The 17,561-nt window shown below is 49.7% G+C and overlaps 2 protein-coding genes across 5 annotated transcripts in view; one reads left to right on the top strand and one right to left on the bottom strand.

The window, feature by feature from the left end:
* Positions 1-17,561, top strand: part of MCPH1 (microcephalin 1) — a 109,222-nt gene that overhangs the window by 55,333 nt on the left and 36,328 nt on the right. The window lies entirely within an intron of this gene.
* LOC144718601 (angiopoietin-2-like) overlaps positions 1-17,561 on the bottom strand; it is a 52,226-nt gene that overhangs the window by 34,205 nt on the left and 460 nt on the right. For both annotated transcript variants that reach the window (XM_078593981.1, XM_078593980.1), the window contains exon 2: positions 16,897-17,360. In XM_078593981.1, coding sequence (XP_078450107.1) covers positions 16,897-17,328 — 432 coding nt within the window. In that variant the 5' untranslated portion in view covers positions 17,329-17,360. The remainder of the gene's footprint in view (positions 1-16,896; positions 17,361-17,561) is intronic.

Raw genomic sequence — 17,561 nt, 5'->3', positions numbered from 1 at the left:
CACTGGTGTTGGCCATGAGCGGGAATCGAACTCGGGTCGTCAGGTTCACAGCGCAGCGCGCGAACCGCTACACTACCGCTCCCCACTCAACAGTCACACGCTCACACGCTCACCCACACGTTCACCCACACGCTCACCCACACGCTCAACCCACTCGCTGAGGAAAGCTCTCCGTAGTGCTCTGCCCACTGAGCATGCCCCTGGTTCGGAGCGGCGCGATCGCTGCCGGGCAGTCTCCGTACACTCGCGCCGGCTGCGACGAAGCAGCTGCAGAGTTTGTAGGCGGTGTAACTGGCCTCATGGCTGCGCCGATTAAGCGGCCGGTGCTTTCTCTCCAGTCGTTTGAGACGGGGGAAATTTTCACAATCGCGACACGAATCCAGCATTGGACGTGAAATCGTTGTCCGCTAGTCCACTGGACTTAATGGCGGTCAGCATGAATGCCATGCCTAGTCCATTAGTCAGATCTCAATTAAGTTTATTTCATCCGGTGATACATTACGAGGTTTTATTTATTTTTAATGGCATTGCCAGAAGTGGGTTCTATGTTCATTGTGATGTGGAGTAAAACTTAATTTGTGAAACAACTAAAATGTCCCAATAGGAGGCAAGCCTGAATTTGTCTGAGCCAATGACAGAAAAAAATCTGACTTTGAATTACAATACTGTCACTTGCTATATTATTTTTGCAGATGAATCTACAGTAGTAAGATTGCTGTATGGCTTGTGCCAGTGGACAAGTTATATTTTCATTTATTTTCCTTATCTGACCTTAAATAAGCATGCCTTTGCTTTAATCCAATGCTGCTTCTACAAGCAAACATCAGTGAGAAATGTAGTAATGCTGTTAGGCCGACCCGCTGGTTATGCTTGGGTTGGGCGTGAGCTGTCAGCACCGTGGCAGGGTTAGGCCCTGCACTGCAGCACAATTAATACGTCTTGAGTTGTGAACGGGGACATAAATCACCCACTGGCCGACTTGGGTACACAAACAAATGTAAGAGGTTAAATACATTTTTTTAATTGGGCACACCACGATGTGTGCGATGTGGTGAACAAATGTAAAGGCGACAGTCACGTACAATTGTGTGAATAATCGTTGAGATTGTACCTCTGAATTGGGCCTGTGTGAAAGACGCCAACTACGTTACTTTCTGCCGTTGTTTGCATGCCTCTGCGGCGTAATGAATCCTGCCATCCGTTTGTAATCTGAGCACACGGCTTTTTATAGGCACTGCTAACTGTGCATTTTTTTAACTTAATTTTTTTTTATCAGAATTTTGTTATATTTGTGGTTAGAGATCTAATCATTCAATTATATATTTTCGGTTTTAGCTTTCACATTTTTTTTAATCAGTCACAGGTTCAGATTCTGCCCACTCTTTAGCTCTCATGTTCAGCGGTGGCTGAGGTAGCGCGAGCACGAACGCTCCAAACATTATGAAGTTAATCATCTCAAGCAGAGCTCGTGTCTGGGAAGCCTGCAATCATGGGGACTTCTCTAGCTCAGTTTGCAGTGAATCCGCATCTGAAACGATTCAAGGTTTGACCTAGCTCGCTCATCACTGCTTAGCTGCAGAAGTAATTACTGTTCACCTTGGAATTACTTCAGTACGCATCTCACTTCAGCAACTTTGCCGAGGTACTTTGCTGTGTCAGTCACGTGACGTCTCAGGTCTGGTGTCAGGTGTCGTTCTGAATGGGTGTATAGGAGGGAGGCCAGACTACCCAGAGCCACCCCCCACACACAGAGGCGACAACCACTCGCACTCAGGCAGTGCTCAACAGCGTCTCTGGTCCCGCAGACGACTGTCAACTCTCAAACGCATTTGACGGACCACCATGCACCTGTATCACATCAAATAATGTTTATGTCAGTAACCAATGCTGCAGTCATCTGGTTCAAACGATAGCCAGCTAGCTGTGTGTATGACTCAAGAATACAATCTAAATAGGGATTAAAAAAACAATATCTGGTATAAAAAAAAAATCCTGAGTATCTGTAACGGTTCCACGGCCCACTTCCCCCACGGCCTTGCGGACCACCATTGGTGTGGGTGGAGCGGCAGGTGAGGGTGGAGCGCGTGGTGAGGGTGGAGCGCGTGGTGAGGGTGGAGCGCGTGGTGTGGGTGGAGCGGCAGGTGAGGGTGGAGCGCGTGGTGAGGGTGGAGCGCGTGGTGTGGGTGGAGCGCGTGGTGTGGGTGGAGCGGCAGGTGAGGGTGGAGCGCGTGGTGAGGGTGGAGCGCGTGGTGAGGGTGGAGCGCGTGGTGAGGGTGGAGCGCGTGGTGTGGGTGGAGCGGCAGGTGAGGGTGGAGCGCGTGGTGAGGGTGGAGCGCGTGGTGTGGGTGGAGCGGCAGGTGAGGGTGGAGCGGCAGGTGAGGGTGGAGCGCGTGGTGAGGGTGGAGCGCGTGGTGAGGGTGGAGCGTGTGGTGTGGGTGGAGCGGCAGGTGAGGGTGGAGCGCGTGGTGAGGGTGGAGCACGTCGGTGCGGGTGGAGCACGTCGGTGCGGGTGGAGCACGTGGTGTGGGTGGAGAGGCAGGTGAGGGTGGAGCGGCAGGTGAGGGTGGAGCGCGTGGTGAGGGTGGAGCGGCAGGTGAGGGTGGAGCGCGTGGTGAGGGTGGAGCGGCAGGTGAGGGTGGAGCGCGTGGTGAGGGTGGAGCACGTCGGTGCGGGTGAAGCGCGTGGTGTGGGTGGAGCGGCAGGTGAGGGTGGAGCGCGTGGTGAGGGTGGAGCAGCAGGTGAGGGTGGAGCACGTAGGTGTGGGTGGAGCGGCAGGTGAGGGTGGAGCGCGTGGTGAGGGTGGAGCGCGTGGTGAGGGTGGAGCGGCAGGTGAGGGTGGAGCGGCAGGTGAGGGTGGAGCGGCAGGTGAGGGTGGAGCGCGTGGTGTGGGTGGAGCGGCAGGTGAGGGTGGAGCGGCAGGTGAGGGTGGAGCGGCAGGTGAGGGTGGAGCGCGTGGTGAGGGTGGAGCGGCAGGTGAGGGTGGAGCGGCAGGTGAGGGTGGAGCGCGTGGTGTGGGTGGAGCGGCAGGTGAGGGTGGAGCGGCAGGTGAGGGTGGAGCGCGTGGTGTGGGTGGAGCGGCAGGTGAGGGTGGAGCACGTGGTGTGGGTGGAGCGGCAGCGTTTGAAGCCACAGCGCTTCTCGCGCGCTGGCCCGGCGCCAGCAGCGCACACGGTGACAACGCATCTGCCATCGCCCGCTGAGTCGAGTGTGGAATGGCACAGTATCTGGCCGCCGATGATGGAGTGCCGTGCGCTGATAAGACGCTACAAGCCAGAGTTACGGGGACACGCAAGGGCAGTGAAAGGCAATTACGCTTGGGATTCCAAATATTGTGCTTCACAGCGTCTGGGGCATAAAGCGTCACGCATTGCGCACTGCAACTCATCCCTGTTAGGGTTTTATTGCGGCAGTTCTGGTGAGGTTACGGTGGGTTGCACACTGAATATAATAATACGTTTCTTCTTGTCCAAGTTTGTTCAATGGACAAAAATGGAATTTGGGCTTGTAAATTAATCAAGCAGTTTTCCTTCTTTTTGTGTTTGGCATCATCGTGCTTTTATGTAATTGTAAAAAAGAGAGTACACGATAAAAGTATTTCATAGGAAAGTACTTTAACATAACAGCGTGGATGAGCCACAAACTCAACAAAACGCATTACAGTGAAATCTATTTGCTGACAAAAACTGCTTTAAATTTTGACTTAAATAGACCAGCATTTACACATGTGCAGGCTTCGCCATGTAAATGTCGAAGGGTCAGCTGATGCTCACTGCCGTTTATCCTCTACATCATTGTATGTGTGTATTTATCGTTGTTCGTGTGTGTGTGTATCGTTGTGTGTGTGTATCGTTGTATGTGTGTATCGTTGTATGTGTGTGTGTGTATCGTTGTATGTGTGTGTATCGTTGTATGTGTGTGCATCGTTGTATGTGTATGTATTGTATGTATAGTTGTATGCGTGTGTATCGTGTGTGCATCGTTGTATGTGTATGTATTGTATGTATAGTTGTATGCGTGTGTGTGTGCATCGTATGTGTATGCATTGTATGTATAGTTGTATGCGTGTGTGTATCGTTGTATGTGTGTATCGTTGTATGTGTATCGTTGTATGTGTGTATGTATCGTTGTATGTATCGTTCAACGAATGTTGAACTTCTTTCGTATAGGAATAGGAACTGTTGTGCAGAGTGCCGGTTTACGTGTGCGGTGTTCTGAGAAGCGCCGGTATGGGATACCAGCACAGTTCCACCGCTGTGCATGTGTTTCTATTGACACTTGGTAAATGGGTTCTCATTCTGCTTGTGCGTTTCCCTTTGATGTATCACACACTACATCTGAGAGTATCATCTGTTGCAGATAACCAGGTAATGGACTAATTTGGGTTATCGTAAACCCCCGCAAAAATGTGCAATCTGAATGGAATTAATTCCACTTGTGTGCCACTGCCCCATGTGTGACCCGCTGGCTGGGAAGGGCAGCCGTTTTGAAGTCCAGCCAGAGTCCGGCTGCTCCTCTCACCCTGCTCCTGAGGTTAAGGGAGACGCCTCTGACCTTCCTGATCTTGGGAGGACCTCGCTCCATTCAGTGAAGAGACATCATTCTTCTGGACATCTCATGGCCCATTACAAGTGTGGCTCTTCTATTAGGAGCATTGTCCATCAGGTTTTGCAAACCATATTGCGAATGCAATTTTCATTAATTTGCTGAGGCAAAGTTTAATGATGATGAAAGTTAAATATGGAAGAAAAATAATACTGGCTTCTACATATGACTGCAGTGTAGTCAGTATTCAGATATTATCTTTTGTAATGTACATGCATTATCTGAGTGTATATGATGCATAGCTTATTTGCAATGAGCCAAGCTGCGCATGCAGTCATATTTTATTAAATAAAATATATCCCCATATGGTGAAATGTGTTTAAGTTGTTATGGATATATACTGAAGCATGGGCCCTCCTTTGCTAGTACCAAAATATGAGAATAGGTTTTCCCCTATTTTTTGGCAACAAAACAGGTGTTAAGATGTTAAAACACCAAACTGAAACCTTTTACAAGGAATCATGTCTGCATTAACCACAATACAAAAGACGCCTTTTGGCGTCGTCTGGTTTAACACCGTTTTGAGACGAGGCTCAAAAGAAAGCTGTCTCTGGTGTAGACCAATCCGTTTCAAAGACAATGCACATATTATCAGAGTATTTTTTTTGTTTGCATTCTCACCACAAGTATTGTGGTTAATGCAGACATGAATCCATGTAAAAGGTTTCAGTTTGGGGTTTTAACATCTTAACACAGCTGTTTTGTTGCCAGAAAAAAAGGGGAAAACCTCTTCTGATATATACTGAACATTGACGGATCTGGTAAATGTGTGGCAGTTGTCATGCATTACAGTGAAACAATATAATGTTGGCAATCCTCGTGTTAACATGTATAATATCAACATGCTTGCAGATGAATACCTTTAGTGAGTCGTTCTAAATCTGCAGCGTCCTTATTTCTGTGGCGAAAGTGCTGCGCTTAATGAATACATCTCGTGCTCACGTTGTGACAGTAGCGTCTTGCGAGCGCTGCCGGTAAGGCGCGAGATAATTCACTTTCTCGGGATTCACCTTCGACCTCCGGTGACATTTCGAAACACTTTCTCGGGGACGTGCTCCTGCCTTTCGAGCGAGCTGACCGGCTCCGCTCTTTAGAAAATAAAGTCAGAACAGGAGGACCCCCTCCGGGCGATCAATCTGCCACACTGCAACAAAGCCAGAACAGACTCTGGCACTGGGGAGGGCCGTGATGGACAGGCGCGCGCCGCTCACCGTGCCGCCGGCTAGCGGAGCACGCCGCTCACGGGCGGTCGTACCAGCGCGCGGAGTATCACGAGCGAGCGTTCATGCCGCTGTGCGTGGTTGTGTGTATGCGTGCATGCGTATGTTGTGAGGAGCAGTACTGTGGCGGGTAGCGCACTGCGCTACGAACCGGGCAACTTAAGTTCGATTCCCGCTCACGGCCAACACCGGTGACGATCATCTGAATCGGTCCCGGGCCTCCCCTAAGTCGACTCAGCCTCACATGAGTACCTGGCGTGGTATGTAAAACATCACCACTGGGGAGACAGAGGCGGCCGGGCGTGGTGTTTGCCACCCACCCCCTCGTATGCCGCGCCGGCCTTCATAGGTGCTCGCTAACAGCACTTGCCCCAACTTTTTGTCAAGGCTATACGGGGGACCTTTGTCTTTTGTTCGAGGCTACATGAGGGATATTTGTCTTTGTGCTTTTGGTTGGGTCACAGCAGGTGACAGCCAAGTTGCTGAATGCACCTTCAGCCAGTTTCATTTTGAGTGAGTGAAAATAATTTCTGTTTTCCTTTAACAAGAGTGGATTTAAAAAATGTAGAAAACTGGGAATGTTTTTCTTTTTAGTTTTCTTTGTGTAGTGGATTCTATTATCTTTGGTTGAATTATAAAGTGCAATCGATGTTTTGTTTGTAATATAGAATGACAAAGAACCAAATACTATTTCTCTAAGAGCTGCAATTAGTCACTATTTAAGGATATAGGACTCACCAGACCCCGGGCAGAGTGTCCAGTGTGTCCCTCACGGCAATTGTCATTCCTGCAGGACGATTGAAATGTACACTTGGCGTCGGAGCAGCGTGCACTCCGCCCGGCAGACGCACTTCTGCGTGAAGGCACAGTGGATTCTCTGCGTCGCACATGCGCGCGCGTGTGTGTGTTTAAATTAAAAAGCCATTACTCTTCAAAAGAGTAGGAGTGTTTCCCTCTTCAAATGAGGGTGGTGTCCTGCTCATCTTCATTCACGACTCTGAGACGGTGTTGGACATTTCACGTTTGTTTGATGAGGGTCATTTTGTCCACAGAACCATCAGTATAAGAAAACTCTGCACAAAGCTGCACTCAGTTTATTCACCCTGTCGGGATGAAGGGCTGAGCTAACTCTGACTGGGGTTTTAATTTGCAACCTTTCGCGCGCTAAACCTCTGCACTTTTAGGATGCAACACAACTAAATTCACTCCGCTTCGACACAAAACGCACTGCACACATATACACATGCGCCATGCAGTACTATGCACGTGTAATGTAGTGAGAAACTATTGCAACAAGGCTCAACTTCCGATCGGAAGGTTGCGAGTTTAAATCGCAGCAGGGGTCATCTGAGCTCTTCAACTGTCTGCTAAAACAGTATCACGTTCTGGGTGGTTGTTCTTCATGTGCGGTCGTTTTCTATGAACGCTCATTTCCACAATGTTTGAAATCACACCTGTACGTGGAGGAATAGAGGCACACTCGCTGTGCAGGCCGGTAAATTACAAGAGCCGTAAGGAAACGATCGCAATCGGCCCATTGTCAAGGTCTGAATAAATTTGAATGATTTACACTTTAAAGAACTATTCCCCTTCAGTGAGAGTGACATCATCACCCGGCCTGGCCGCCCCCCTCACCACCCCTCACCCGTGTCGCCAGCTCTCACAGAAAGCCCCCACTGCTCACCTCCGCTGAATCATGAACTTCTCTGAGCTGCAGTATTTCACGATGAAGACCTGTCGGCCAAAATGTCAAAATTTGCCTATCTTCTCAGTGACGGTCAAAAACCTCTTTGGGTTCTTACTCAACACATTATTCAAAGGGCAGGCCTATGGGTCTATATCCATAAAAGATTCAGGTGCAGCCCTTGGGCGATCCACTACTGGATGAAGGCCTCCCCACGCCACGTCGGTCGTGATGGTGGTTTGTCCATATTTCACCTCGCCGGTGAGTACAGATTGGTCATTTCGAGGCGTAAAGATCGCTTCTCGTGTCACTGGCCGCTCATATTCGTCATAGCTCGGAATCAGGCTCAGGGTTCTGGGTTCGGAACGCGCTACGCTGACCACTGCACTGCCACTCTGTGCCAGTGTTGCACATGACGTGCATAGCTCGGCTGAAGCGAGAGCTCGGGCACACAGCATCATCGGGTTGGTGCTGATTGGTCACTCAAAGCTGACCAAGGTGTCCTCACGGTCAAACAAGCATAGGGCGGTGCTCATGCACACGTATAGCAAGGGTCGGTCTCTATAAGAATTTTCTACCACTACTGTTTGTGGATCTAACAAAGACAAGTCTAATTATTAATGATGTAACATTATTTTGTTTCATAATGAGATCGGTGGCCTGTGCCCAAATACAGCATTGGTTATTTGTGTTATGGCACGGATTTAATAACGATGATGATGATGATTTGGCTTTGAGCTGATGGTGACCGATGCACCAAATGGACGTGCTCACACTTGTGGCTTGACACAGCCAGAACTAAGGGGGCTCATGGAACGGCCTCATACCCCTTGAGCTCCACGATTTGCAGTGTAGTTATAAAAAAAACCCACGTAGAAAATTCGTTTAAAATAAGAACATATTTGAGAGCACGTGAGAGTGTATGTGTGTGCTCTAACACGTGGCGCTGTTGTGTAAAGTTAGCGACACGCGGTTGCCTCGAATTATTGTACATAATTTACGTGCTCGGCTGTCGTGGGGAGGTGGTGTGGTCTGCATCTTCTACGGCCGATAAATCTGCAGCTTGACCGTCTTTCTCACCCGCGCAGTAATCGCGGCCCGAGGCTGCTCGTTCTACTCGGGGATCAGTGCCGGTATCTCGGCAGCTGCGTCCCACCCCTCTCGTTTCCCATGCCGTGATCTGTGCAATCGATCCCAGTGGCATAGGTTAAACTCAGCTCAAGCCTAATCCGAGAAGAAATACCCAGTGTTGTTGTTCAGTAGCCCACGATGCCAGCTCTACGGTATGCTGCTGTCACTCTGATGCTGCGAGCGTGTCTTAGAAATCAGAACCTGTGCATTTGGCTAAGGATGCTATGCTACACATCCCAGCTCTGGTTACGTTCACAGTACAGGAGGTCAATATCATACAGAAACCACCACAGTTATTCGGGTTAAGGATGCAATAAATATTTCTTCAAACCCTGGACATGCTGGCAAGCCAAATTCCTTATCAAGGGATTATCCAGGTAAAATATTTGCATGAAAATCGGCATTTAGCAGACATGAATCTGAATCTGGCCAAAATTATAATCTGCCGCTGACAATTGCCTCATCGCATTATCCTGTTCGGCTGACAAGAACAGCGAAGTGCATCCACGCAAACGTAGCGATTGGGCCGATGGGGTCCGCGTAGCTCATCGTAAGCAGCACACTAAACTAATTAGTGAGGGTTTCGTCATTTAATTGAGGCAATTTTCTAATTAAGGATTTAAGCCACAGCCGCTGCGCACAGTGGTGCACTCTTGTATCCACGTGTACCCATCGCGGGCACAAAGCATAGCACAGATGCGCAACGTGAAATATTCTCCAGTGCTGGAATAACAACACGGGGACACCAACACACGCAGAGACGGTGACCCCACGACCTCACGGACGCTGAGACCCTAGTGCCCGCAGCACGTTAACAGCGTAGGTGCTGCACCCCTTGAGGTGAACGCCTGTGGCAGCAACAGTGGGAGAGTGAAGCGAGCGGCAATCCTGCCGGAGCGCTAATCGGGACGGCTGACAGCAACCGACAGCAGTAAGGCAGCACCTCCTTGAGCCTGTACCGCTCGAAACCGCAAAACAAGATAGGCGCCTGCTTCTTGCACCTCGTCCTCGCAGCATTCCTGCTAAATCTGGCACCGCCGCTCGAGGGGCGGACACGGCATGTCCGCGGAGCGCCGGTGACTCCCCGGCGTGCCGCTGAGCGGCGGTTTGAGCGATTTGAAGTGCTACGCGAGGACACTCGGTGGTGCCGTTTTACGAAACCCGGAGGATGGTGAGCTGGGTCAATCCAGAAGAGGATTTCATCTCCAAGTATTACGGTCGTGAGCCAGTCGCTTACACCGTGAACCACTTGGATTAGTACCATTCGGTGGCAATTATTTATTGATTTGGCTTTACTTACCCTGCTGAATGCATTGGGCCTGAACTGTCAGGTTGGGATTCGCCGTGTTTCGAGGCTTGCCGCACAATTGGCAAGTCACAAGTTCAAACCCTTGTTGAGGATTAACATTCGACTGTAGGATGTTTACCACTGGTGTATACATGCTAAAGAGTTTAGCTCGTGGAAACAGGAACACAATTTGGCTTGACTTTGAGGAGAAGGGGGCTGGGCCCGTCGTAGAGGTGTGATGACCCGACTCGCCACGGAGGGCAAAGAGTTTGATTATAGACTGTGGAAGGGGCTTGACGACATTGAGCAGACGTTGCGCGGCCCGTCCCGCCGTCGGGCCGTGGCGAGCGCTCAATTACGACGGTGGAGCCGAGGCCAGAGGGGCGAGGGGGCCCAGCGGGGTCGCAGCTTCAGGCCAAGCAAATAATGCAGCCAGAACCCAGCCAGGGTCGTCGAGTATATTTAGTTTGTAAATGAGTGGCCTTCATTCACTGCATATTCAAAGAAGCAGTCTGTGCGCTCGGTATGCTTTCTCAGCCAACGGCACGGCGTGCCGTAGTTCTGCTGTGGCGTGTGCAGTCTTATGGTAATTACTTTTAGATGTATTTATTTTAGAGTTTCTGTTTAATTGGAAAATGATCGGAAGCCTGTGAGTTCAAATCCCGGCCGTAGGTTGACTCTCCCCTCCCATTTGCCCTCTGCTCCAAAACACCAAAGTCGTCCCTTGGCCAGAGCAAAGAATTGGTTCCACCTGAGGTAGCAAAACTTTAGACGTTCCGATTTATTTAAATGGCTAATGAGAGTAAATTAAATGGGTTATCACATAATGCGCTCTTACTGGCCACAGAAGTAAATGTTCCCAGTTAACTCATGTCACGTGATGTGGTACCGACGAGGGATATGTATCTGAATTTCGATTAAAAGCTTTCGTGACTGCAGGGATTCATCTTCTTGGTTCTTTCGGTAAAGTCACGTAGAAGGGAAATAATAAAATAATAAAAATTAAACAGTGCGAGAGACCCCGGGGAAACCATTATAAAAATAATAAAAATAAAACATAATATGTTTTATTTTTATTATTTTATTATTTCCCTTCTACGTGACTTTACCGAAAGAACCAAGAAGATATGTATCTGGTCTGGGCTCGTGGACTCAAGGACCTTCGCCAACTCGCCGTCGACATCCTCTCAAGAGGGTGGAACTCCCTTTCTCTGGTCATCTCCACTGCTGACTCCCTTCCCCTGTCCAAGGCCAGTCTCAGGACTTTCCTCTGCAACTCCGCATGTAACTGGCTGTGCCTCTATGCACAGTGTCTCTTTGTACCATTACTATGCCTCCATCTCCTCTCACTTTCTGCTCTGTAGCTTCCGACCTCTCACGCTGTGACAATAACCTCGAGAAACAATCCTGACTCTTTCCCTGGTTTCCAAGATGCTTGTCCCAGTTTTTAATGCAGCAACTTGAGATTCAGTTGCATGGAGACACTCGATAAACCCACTCTGGATTGCATTAATCCCCCCCCCCGGTCAATAAAATGAACAACAATCTGTTGGAAGTCGGCAGTGGTTGCTCTGCAGATAGACTGGCGCCAAACAAGGGAATGTGGAGTGTCCACCGCTGGCTCAGGCCCACCGATCGAACCGAATGCCGCTCCACGCTCATTCGAGCAGGCAGACACTGACAGTTCCACCCCTGAGTACGTGCTCACCGAACGCGTGCGTAGCCTCCGCAGGAGGGGCAGTAAAATAACGTATTTTGTTCGAACACAATCGTAACAACTAAATTATTGCTCAGCTTTAGCAGCGGGGCTCTTAGTTTGGAGGTTGATTCCCCGCCGATGTGTGCCGCGTGTGCAGCGAAGGCTCGTGCCGTCGTGGGGCTGCGCCTCGTCGCTGTGGTTCGAGGCGCGAGGCTCGGCCGGCCCACGGCAGCCGAGCCACCGCCGCGCTCACGCGGGAGGCGTGCGCTCATAACGCGCGTGACAGTCGTATAAAGCCCCAAATTTAATCATGTTTGGGGAATGTTTTAGTTTAACCTTTCAAACTGTAATAAGAAGAGAAAAAATGTAATTGTTCCTAAGTGGATTTCAGTTAAAATCGTATCCACGCTGAATTCTGTATGATTAGCGTCACCACTGCCTGCGTTTGACAGAGTAATGCAGCCATCACACTGTTACTTTCAGGGTATAAGTTAAAGCATTATAACTGCAACATAATAACGCGGCGAAAGGGGTAAAACTAATTTATGAATAGCTAAGCTTCCACATTTCGGAGCCTATTTTTGGATGGTAATGTGTGTGTGGCTGGAGTCCTGTTGCTCGGCTTATAATGGTTTCCCCGGGGTCTCTCGCACTGCTGTACCATTCATCATTACCATCACAAAGGCTCCAGAGAAAATGTCACTCGCCCGTTGCCAGGCCAGTACTGCGCGCACTCCTATTTTATGGGAGGGGTGGGGGGGTGTGGGCATTGGCCATGCCTGGCACCAGAGATGTGAGACCTTTCTGGTGCTTTTGTGCAATTTGACACGCCTGGCACGTCTTTGAAGCGCAGGGCCTCGTTTGGAATTTTTTTGTTACCCGAAGTCAGAGAGTCAAGCAGCGAAATAGCGTTCCCGCAACGTGCACGGGGGGCGACGAGGCCCGCAGTGCCGGTGACCTTGGCAGAGGTCTTGGATGTTGGAATGGAAACTTAACCCAAAACGTTCCCAGGTACGCTGTGGCGCAGCCCACGGTACGTAGCCAGATTTACGCGGCATGCGGTTCGCGCAGTTAATTACATTGCTTCCTGTCTTCCACTTTGCATGAAAACCAAGTTTAGGTAAATGATGTATTGGAATACCAAATTATTTCCGGTGTAATTTCTGCATTTCATTTTTCATAATTAAAATTATACATCTGATTTGTGGGTTTTAAACCTAAGGTTGTAACCCAGTAGCAAGGATCGATTTCATATCATACATTCTAATGTGTCTTTTAATGTTCCTTGATTGAAAGATGAGATATAAATGTCGCTTTCTAACGTCTTGTTACATTTCACTCACTACCATCAGTCTCTAGACATGCGCAATCTCACAAACGTGTGTACGTTGTGGCTTTGTCATCACTCCGTGTACGCACGAGCGCGTGCATTGTGTCCGTGCTATTGCTGTGCGACGTTAGGAGCATGTGTGGAGTTGGGGGCACAGCCTGCGTACACGAGGCTTGGGGTGCGACGTAGCCTGGACTGGGTGCATGAGCACAATTACCAGCCACACTCACCGGCCAAGCTCACCGGCCACGCTCACCGGTCATGCTCACCGGTCATGCTGACCAGCCACACTCACTGGCTGGAGCTCCCTGCCTCTCACTCCTCCCCCTCCTCGTGCTTCCCAGCGATGGAGCACCCAGCGCAACGTTCCGCTCCTTGCCCGTTATGTTTGTCCCAAGCATCCCCCCCAATGGGACGTGGTTTCCCTCACTCGCAGTACAATACAAGTTTCTGTAAAGAGCACTCTGCACGCGTGCATCCCCAGGGCGCTTTACGACAAAACCTCCGTCCGTTATAAAAACCATCGGCCAATCAACCTAGCTCGAGGTTCGGCTCATGCGCAAACAAATCTTTGTTTACATGTGACTTTTAAATATTCAATTCTGCCTGCATTCTTAAAGTGACTAACTCATTAAATGTGTCTAAAATGAAATATACATCTTTAATTGTTTGTTTTTTACAATTTTACTCTCGTGAAAAATCCCACAATTAGTCGATGACTAAACGTTGAGATACGCCGTCTAATTGTTTTGCGGGGCAGCAGTGTGCGCCTCTGCACCCCACTATAACAATATCTATATATATATTGAAAAAGAAACTGCAAATACAATAACTTGTAAGTTGTGACTTTAAAAAATGCAATTAATTTCAGTATTGTATGTAAAATAAATACATACATTCCTATGTGCATGTGTGTGTGTATTGTAATATATGTTACACCAGGCTACCCTGTGATCCTGGTTACCTGGATTTAAGTCTTAGCCAGGAACAACATCCGGCCTCGGCGTTAAACGGGTTTCCTGGAGCTGCGTAAACATCGGCACTGATGAGAGAAAGGTTCCCTGATGTGAGCTGGCCACACCACTGCCATCGCACGCTGTGCCGGCCTTAACAGGTGCTCACTAACAGCCCATACCCCAATGGTCTCGGAGGGATTTGTTATTTAGAATATTATATTGAGCAGTGTACTGCACATGGGCACAACGTGCAAGACACGCAGAGGTTTGTTTGGAGTGTGCTTGCTCGAGTGGGGAGGAGGCCCTCTGTTCGGCATGGTGGCAACAGCTCCCGCGTCAGCGTTGATTTAGACTCTACGCTTTATGTATCGCGTTTATAAACATGCACTGTGTGGTTCTGTCATGGGGCTTTGAGCTGAAAAGAATTGTATTGTCAAAGTCGTAGGTTAAGATCAAGATTTAATTCTGAAACTCTTTGACAATCCAAATAAACCAAGGAATCTTAAGCGCACGTCAGTGTCGGGAAAGAAGATGAGTTGATTTGCGTGCTTTCGCACTTCAGCGCGTTGCTCCGTGCGCCGTGGCGCTCGACAAGCGTGGCCGCTCACACAAACAACCTTGGCTTTGTTCGTTATTTGTTGTGCGTTTAGTCACGTGTTACAATCAACACTACCATATCAGCAGAGGTCAAACTGTTTCTGTGCTACAATGAGCATTCGGCAGCACGCATCTCATTGCAGCCCTTAGCTTGTGGTGGAAATTCCACGTTCCTTTGGCAGTTGCCGTTATCTCCACTTGATAAGTTACCGTTGACTTCACACAACCCCGGAGGGACGACGGGCTGAGCGACCCCCCCCCCATAAGGGTTTGACCTCGCTACCATCCGATTGCGAGCCGCCTGCTCTGCCACTGAGGCACGTGGGTGGAGGTGGCACGGTGTGGCGCCGTGCTACCGGCACAGCCGGCCCCACGCTCGCGCTGTGTCAGCACCTGATGCCGCTCTTGCAGCAGTGCGCCAACAAGTGCCGGGGAGCTTTCCGGCGTTACACACGTGGGGTTCTCAAAATGTAATAATGATCCCCTTACGTGGGACATTTCCTGTGGTGGGTTTAATAGTTCACCTGATAGCTGGCCAATAAAACTTCAGTTGACCACACATTCGTACCCCCACAGATGTACGCGTGCACGCTCGTACACACGAGCGCGCACACGAACCCCAGGACTTCAAAAGGAAAGATTCCTTGCAGAGACACACTAAACCATTGTCTAGCCAACCGCTACAGGGACATGTGGTATGAAACATATCTCCCGGGCACACTTATTCTCAGGACTTACCAGGCATGGGTTCGTTAAGACAGTGAGGCTTCCAATGAGAGAGGCGACCGCAGCAGAGTAATCGTTAAAGTAATGAACCCCAGCAGCTCGGTGCCTGACAAACTCTCAAATCTGGACCCTGTCCGCACGGAGTCGGCCAGAGTGAGTGGGATATAGCGCAGGCGCGATGATTGCCGTGCAGTACGAGAGGCTGTGGACTGTAAAAGCAGCCCCGGCGATGATTTGTGCAGATTGCGGGGACCTCTCCGGAGTGTGCATGCGGAGCGTCACTCGGGGCTCCGCTGCGGTGTGGCGCAGCCAGCGTGGCACCTGCAAGTGACGGTGTTGTCTTAGAGACAAATAACACCGCGTTTTGCCTCTACTTTGATAGCACACTCCTTCGGTTGTGTTTATTTTTCCAAGTAAAGAAACGTGTTGCGTTTTATTACGATAATAAGTACTTTACTGACCTCAAAATATTCGAATTGAATATTTCCTGAAATAGTTGAATGCTGGAGAGTGTTTCCGGCTGGTCTCGTGACATCTCGTGTGTGAGTCAGGATTTCAGTGCCTTGCTTTGTAACAACAGCATCACTGGACGTGCAAAGGTTGCGGGAGTTTAATGATTAAGTCTTGGGCTTGCGGTTGCAGTAGCTGATGAAAATAATATCCTGTACCTTCCAAAATGAACCATTACTAAGTGTCTCATAAATAATAATAAAATTACGTCTATCATTTAAACAACTATTTTTTGTCATCTCAGGCTTATATTTATGAGTAGCAAACCAAGATATCCATCGAACAGGCTTCTCCGACATTCTGAAATGTCTTATAACCAAATCTTAATTGTGCAACGTGGATGCTTCAGTCGGGTAAAGGTCAATTTGGATTCTAAGTTTCGTGCTTTTCTTTTAGCAAATGTTAGAAGTTTCCGCCGTATTTGCGTGCATTACGATGTGATGTCTGATTTGTGGAATGCGCATTGAAAAATGCATGTGTAATATAATCAAAGCCTTCTTGCATTCATAAATGCGGTGCGTAGCCCCTGTGCAAGCATGCGTGCCAAAAGTACCGTTGCCTCCACGGTTAATATTAACTCACACAAACCAGGCTTGCACCTGCTCGCCTAGTCCAGCTGTAGGTGAGGGCTGCTCAAGAGATTCCATCTAAGTTGCAGCCGAGCAAATGTCAACAGAATGAGGACCTAACAGGAGTTGTTTTTGGTGGATAATGCGTGCCAGTCAGCCTTTACCGTGTACCATGCAGCGCACCTTGCTTGTACAATTAACTGATTTTAAATGACGCTTCATTCGCACATTTATAGTGGAATCAAACATTTAATGATTGCATTAATTGTCAACTTTCCGAGAAAAAGACATTCGAAAGAAACCTTTTCAGATGTCACTCCTGGACAGGATAAATGATGAAGTTGTCGTAAATTTCATTGATTAAATTGGTTGTAAAAATGAATTTACGATCGCTTGTATTTAGCGAAGCGCAGGGCTTAAACTTAGCTGGGTCCGTCTGGGATGACGACCCATTACCGTATCCAGAATAACTCCTTCTATGGCTGCGGCAGCTGGTGACCAGGCTCATCTAGTCTTTCACGAGGAATTCATCCCTGGCGACACGTGTGCGTGTGTGCGTGCCCGAGGGCCCCACGCGGCCTCACCTTGCGCAGCCACTGCGTGTTGTTCTCCAGCAAAGTCTCCAGCTGCTGGAGCCGAGGCTGCGGCCACTCGGTCTCGGGGGTCGCCGCGGACGCTGGCGCATCGCGCTGCGGCAGCGCGTTGGGGTTGCCACCGTAGCCGCTCTGGGACGCCGCGGCGGCGGCAGGGCCCGTCGCCCCCCCCCGGTCGGCCGCGGTCGCCCGGCACCCGTCCACCTCGGGCAGCAGGAAGGTGTAGACGCAGGCGCCGTGCTGCACGCGGTGGAACGAGCGCCGCCCGCCGCCGCCGCCGGGCGACTCGCCCGGCGCCGACCTCCGTGGCGAGGGCGGGAAGGCCGGCGTACAGACCCCGGCGCACAGCAGCAGCGCCAGCGCCAGCGGTGCCACCGGTGCAAGCTGTGGCGGTAGCACCCCGGGCAGTCTTCGGAGAGCCATGCCGATGCGTGGACGGTGATGAGCTTACAGGCCTGTCAACAGAAACGTGTTCATACGGCTGCTGAAATAGAGCTGGACGTCGGAGTCACTCGATTGCGATGTCAGCGGCTCACGGCATTTTCTTCCAATTACTTCATAATGCATATTTAAATAAATTTTGCTGTTATTTACAGTTGACAATTAATATGAATTTGGCATCGATTAGAGTATATTTTGATATGTTTTACTATCAT

Source organism: Lampetra planeri, chromosome 5, assembly GCF_965212315.1.
Source record: "Lampetra planeri chromosome 5, kcLamPlan1.2.h2, whole genome shotgun sequence".
Lineage (NCBI taxonomy): Eukaryota > Metazoa > Chordata > Hyperoartia > Petromyzontiformes > Petromyzontidae > Lampetra > Lampetra planeri.
Note: the sequence above shows the minus strand (reverse complement) of the source record. Positions and strands in the feature narration are given on the sequence as shown.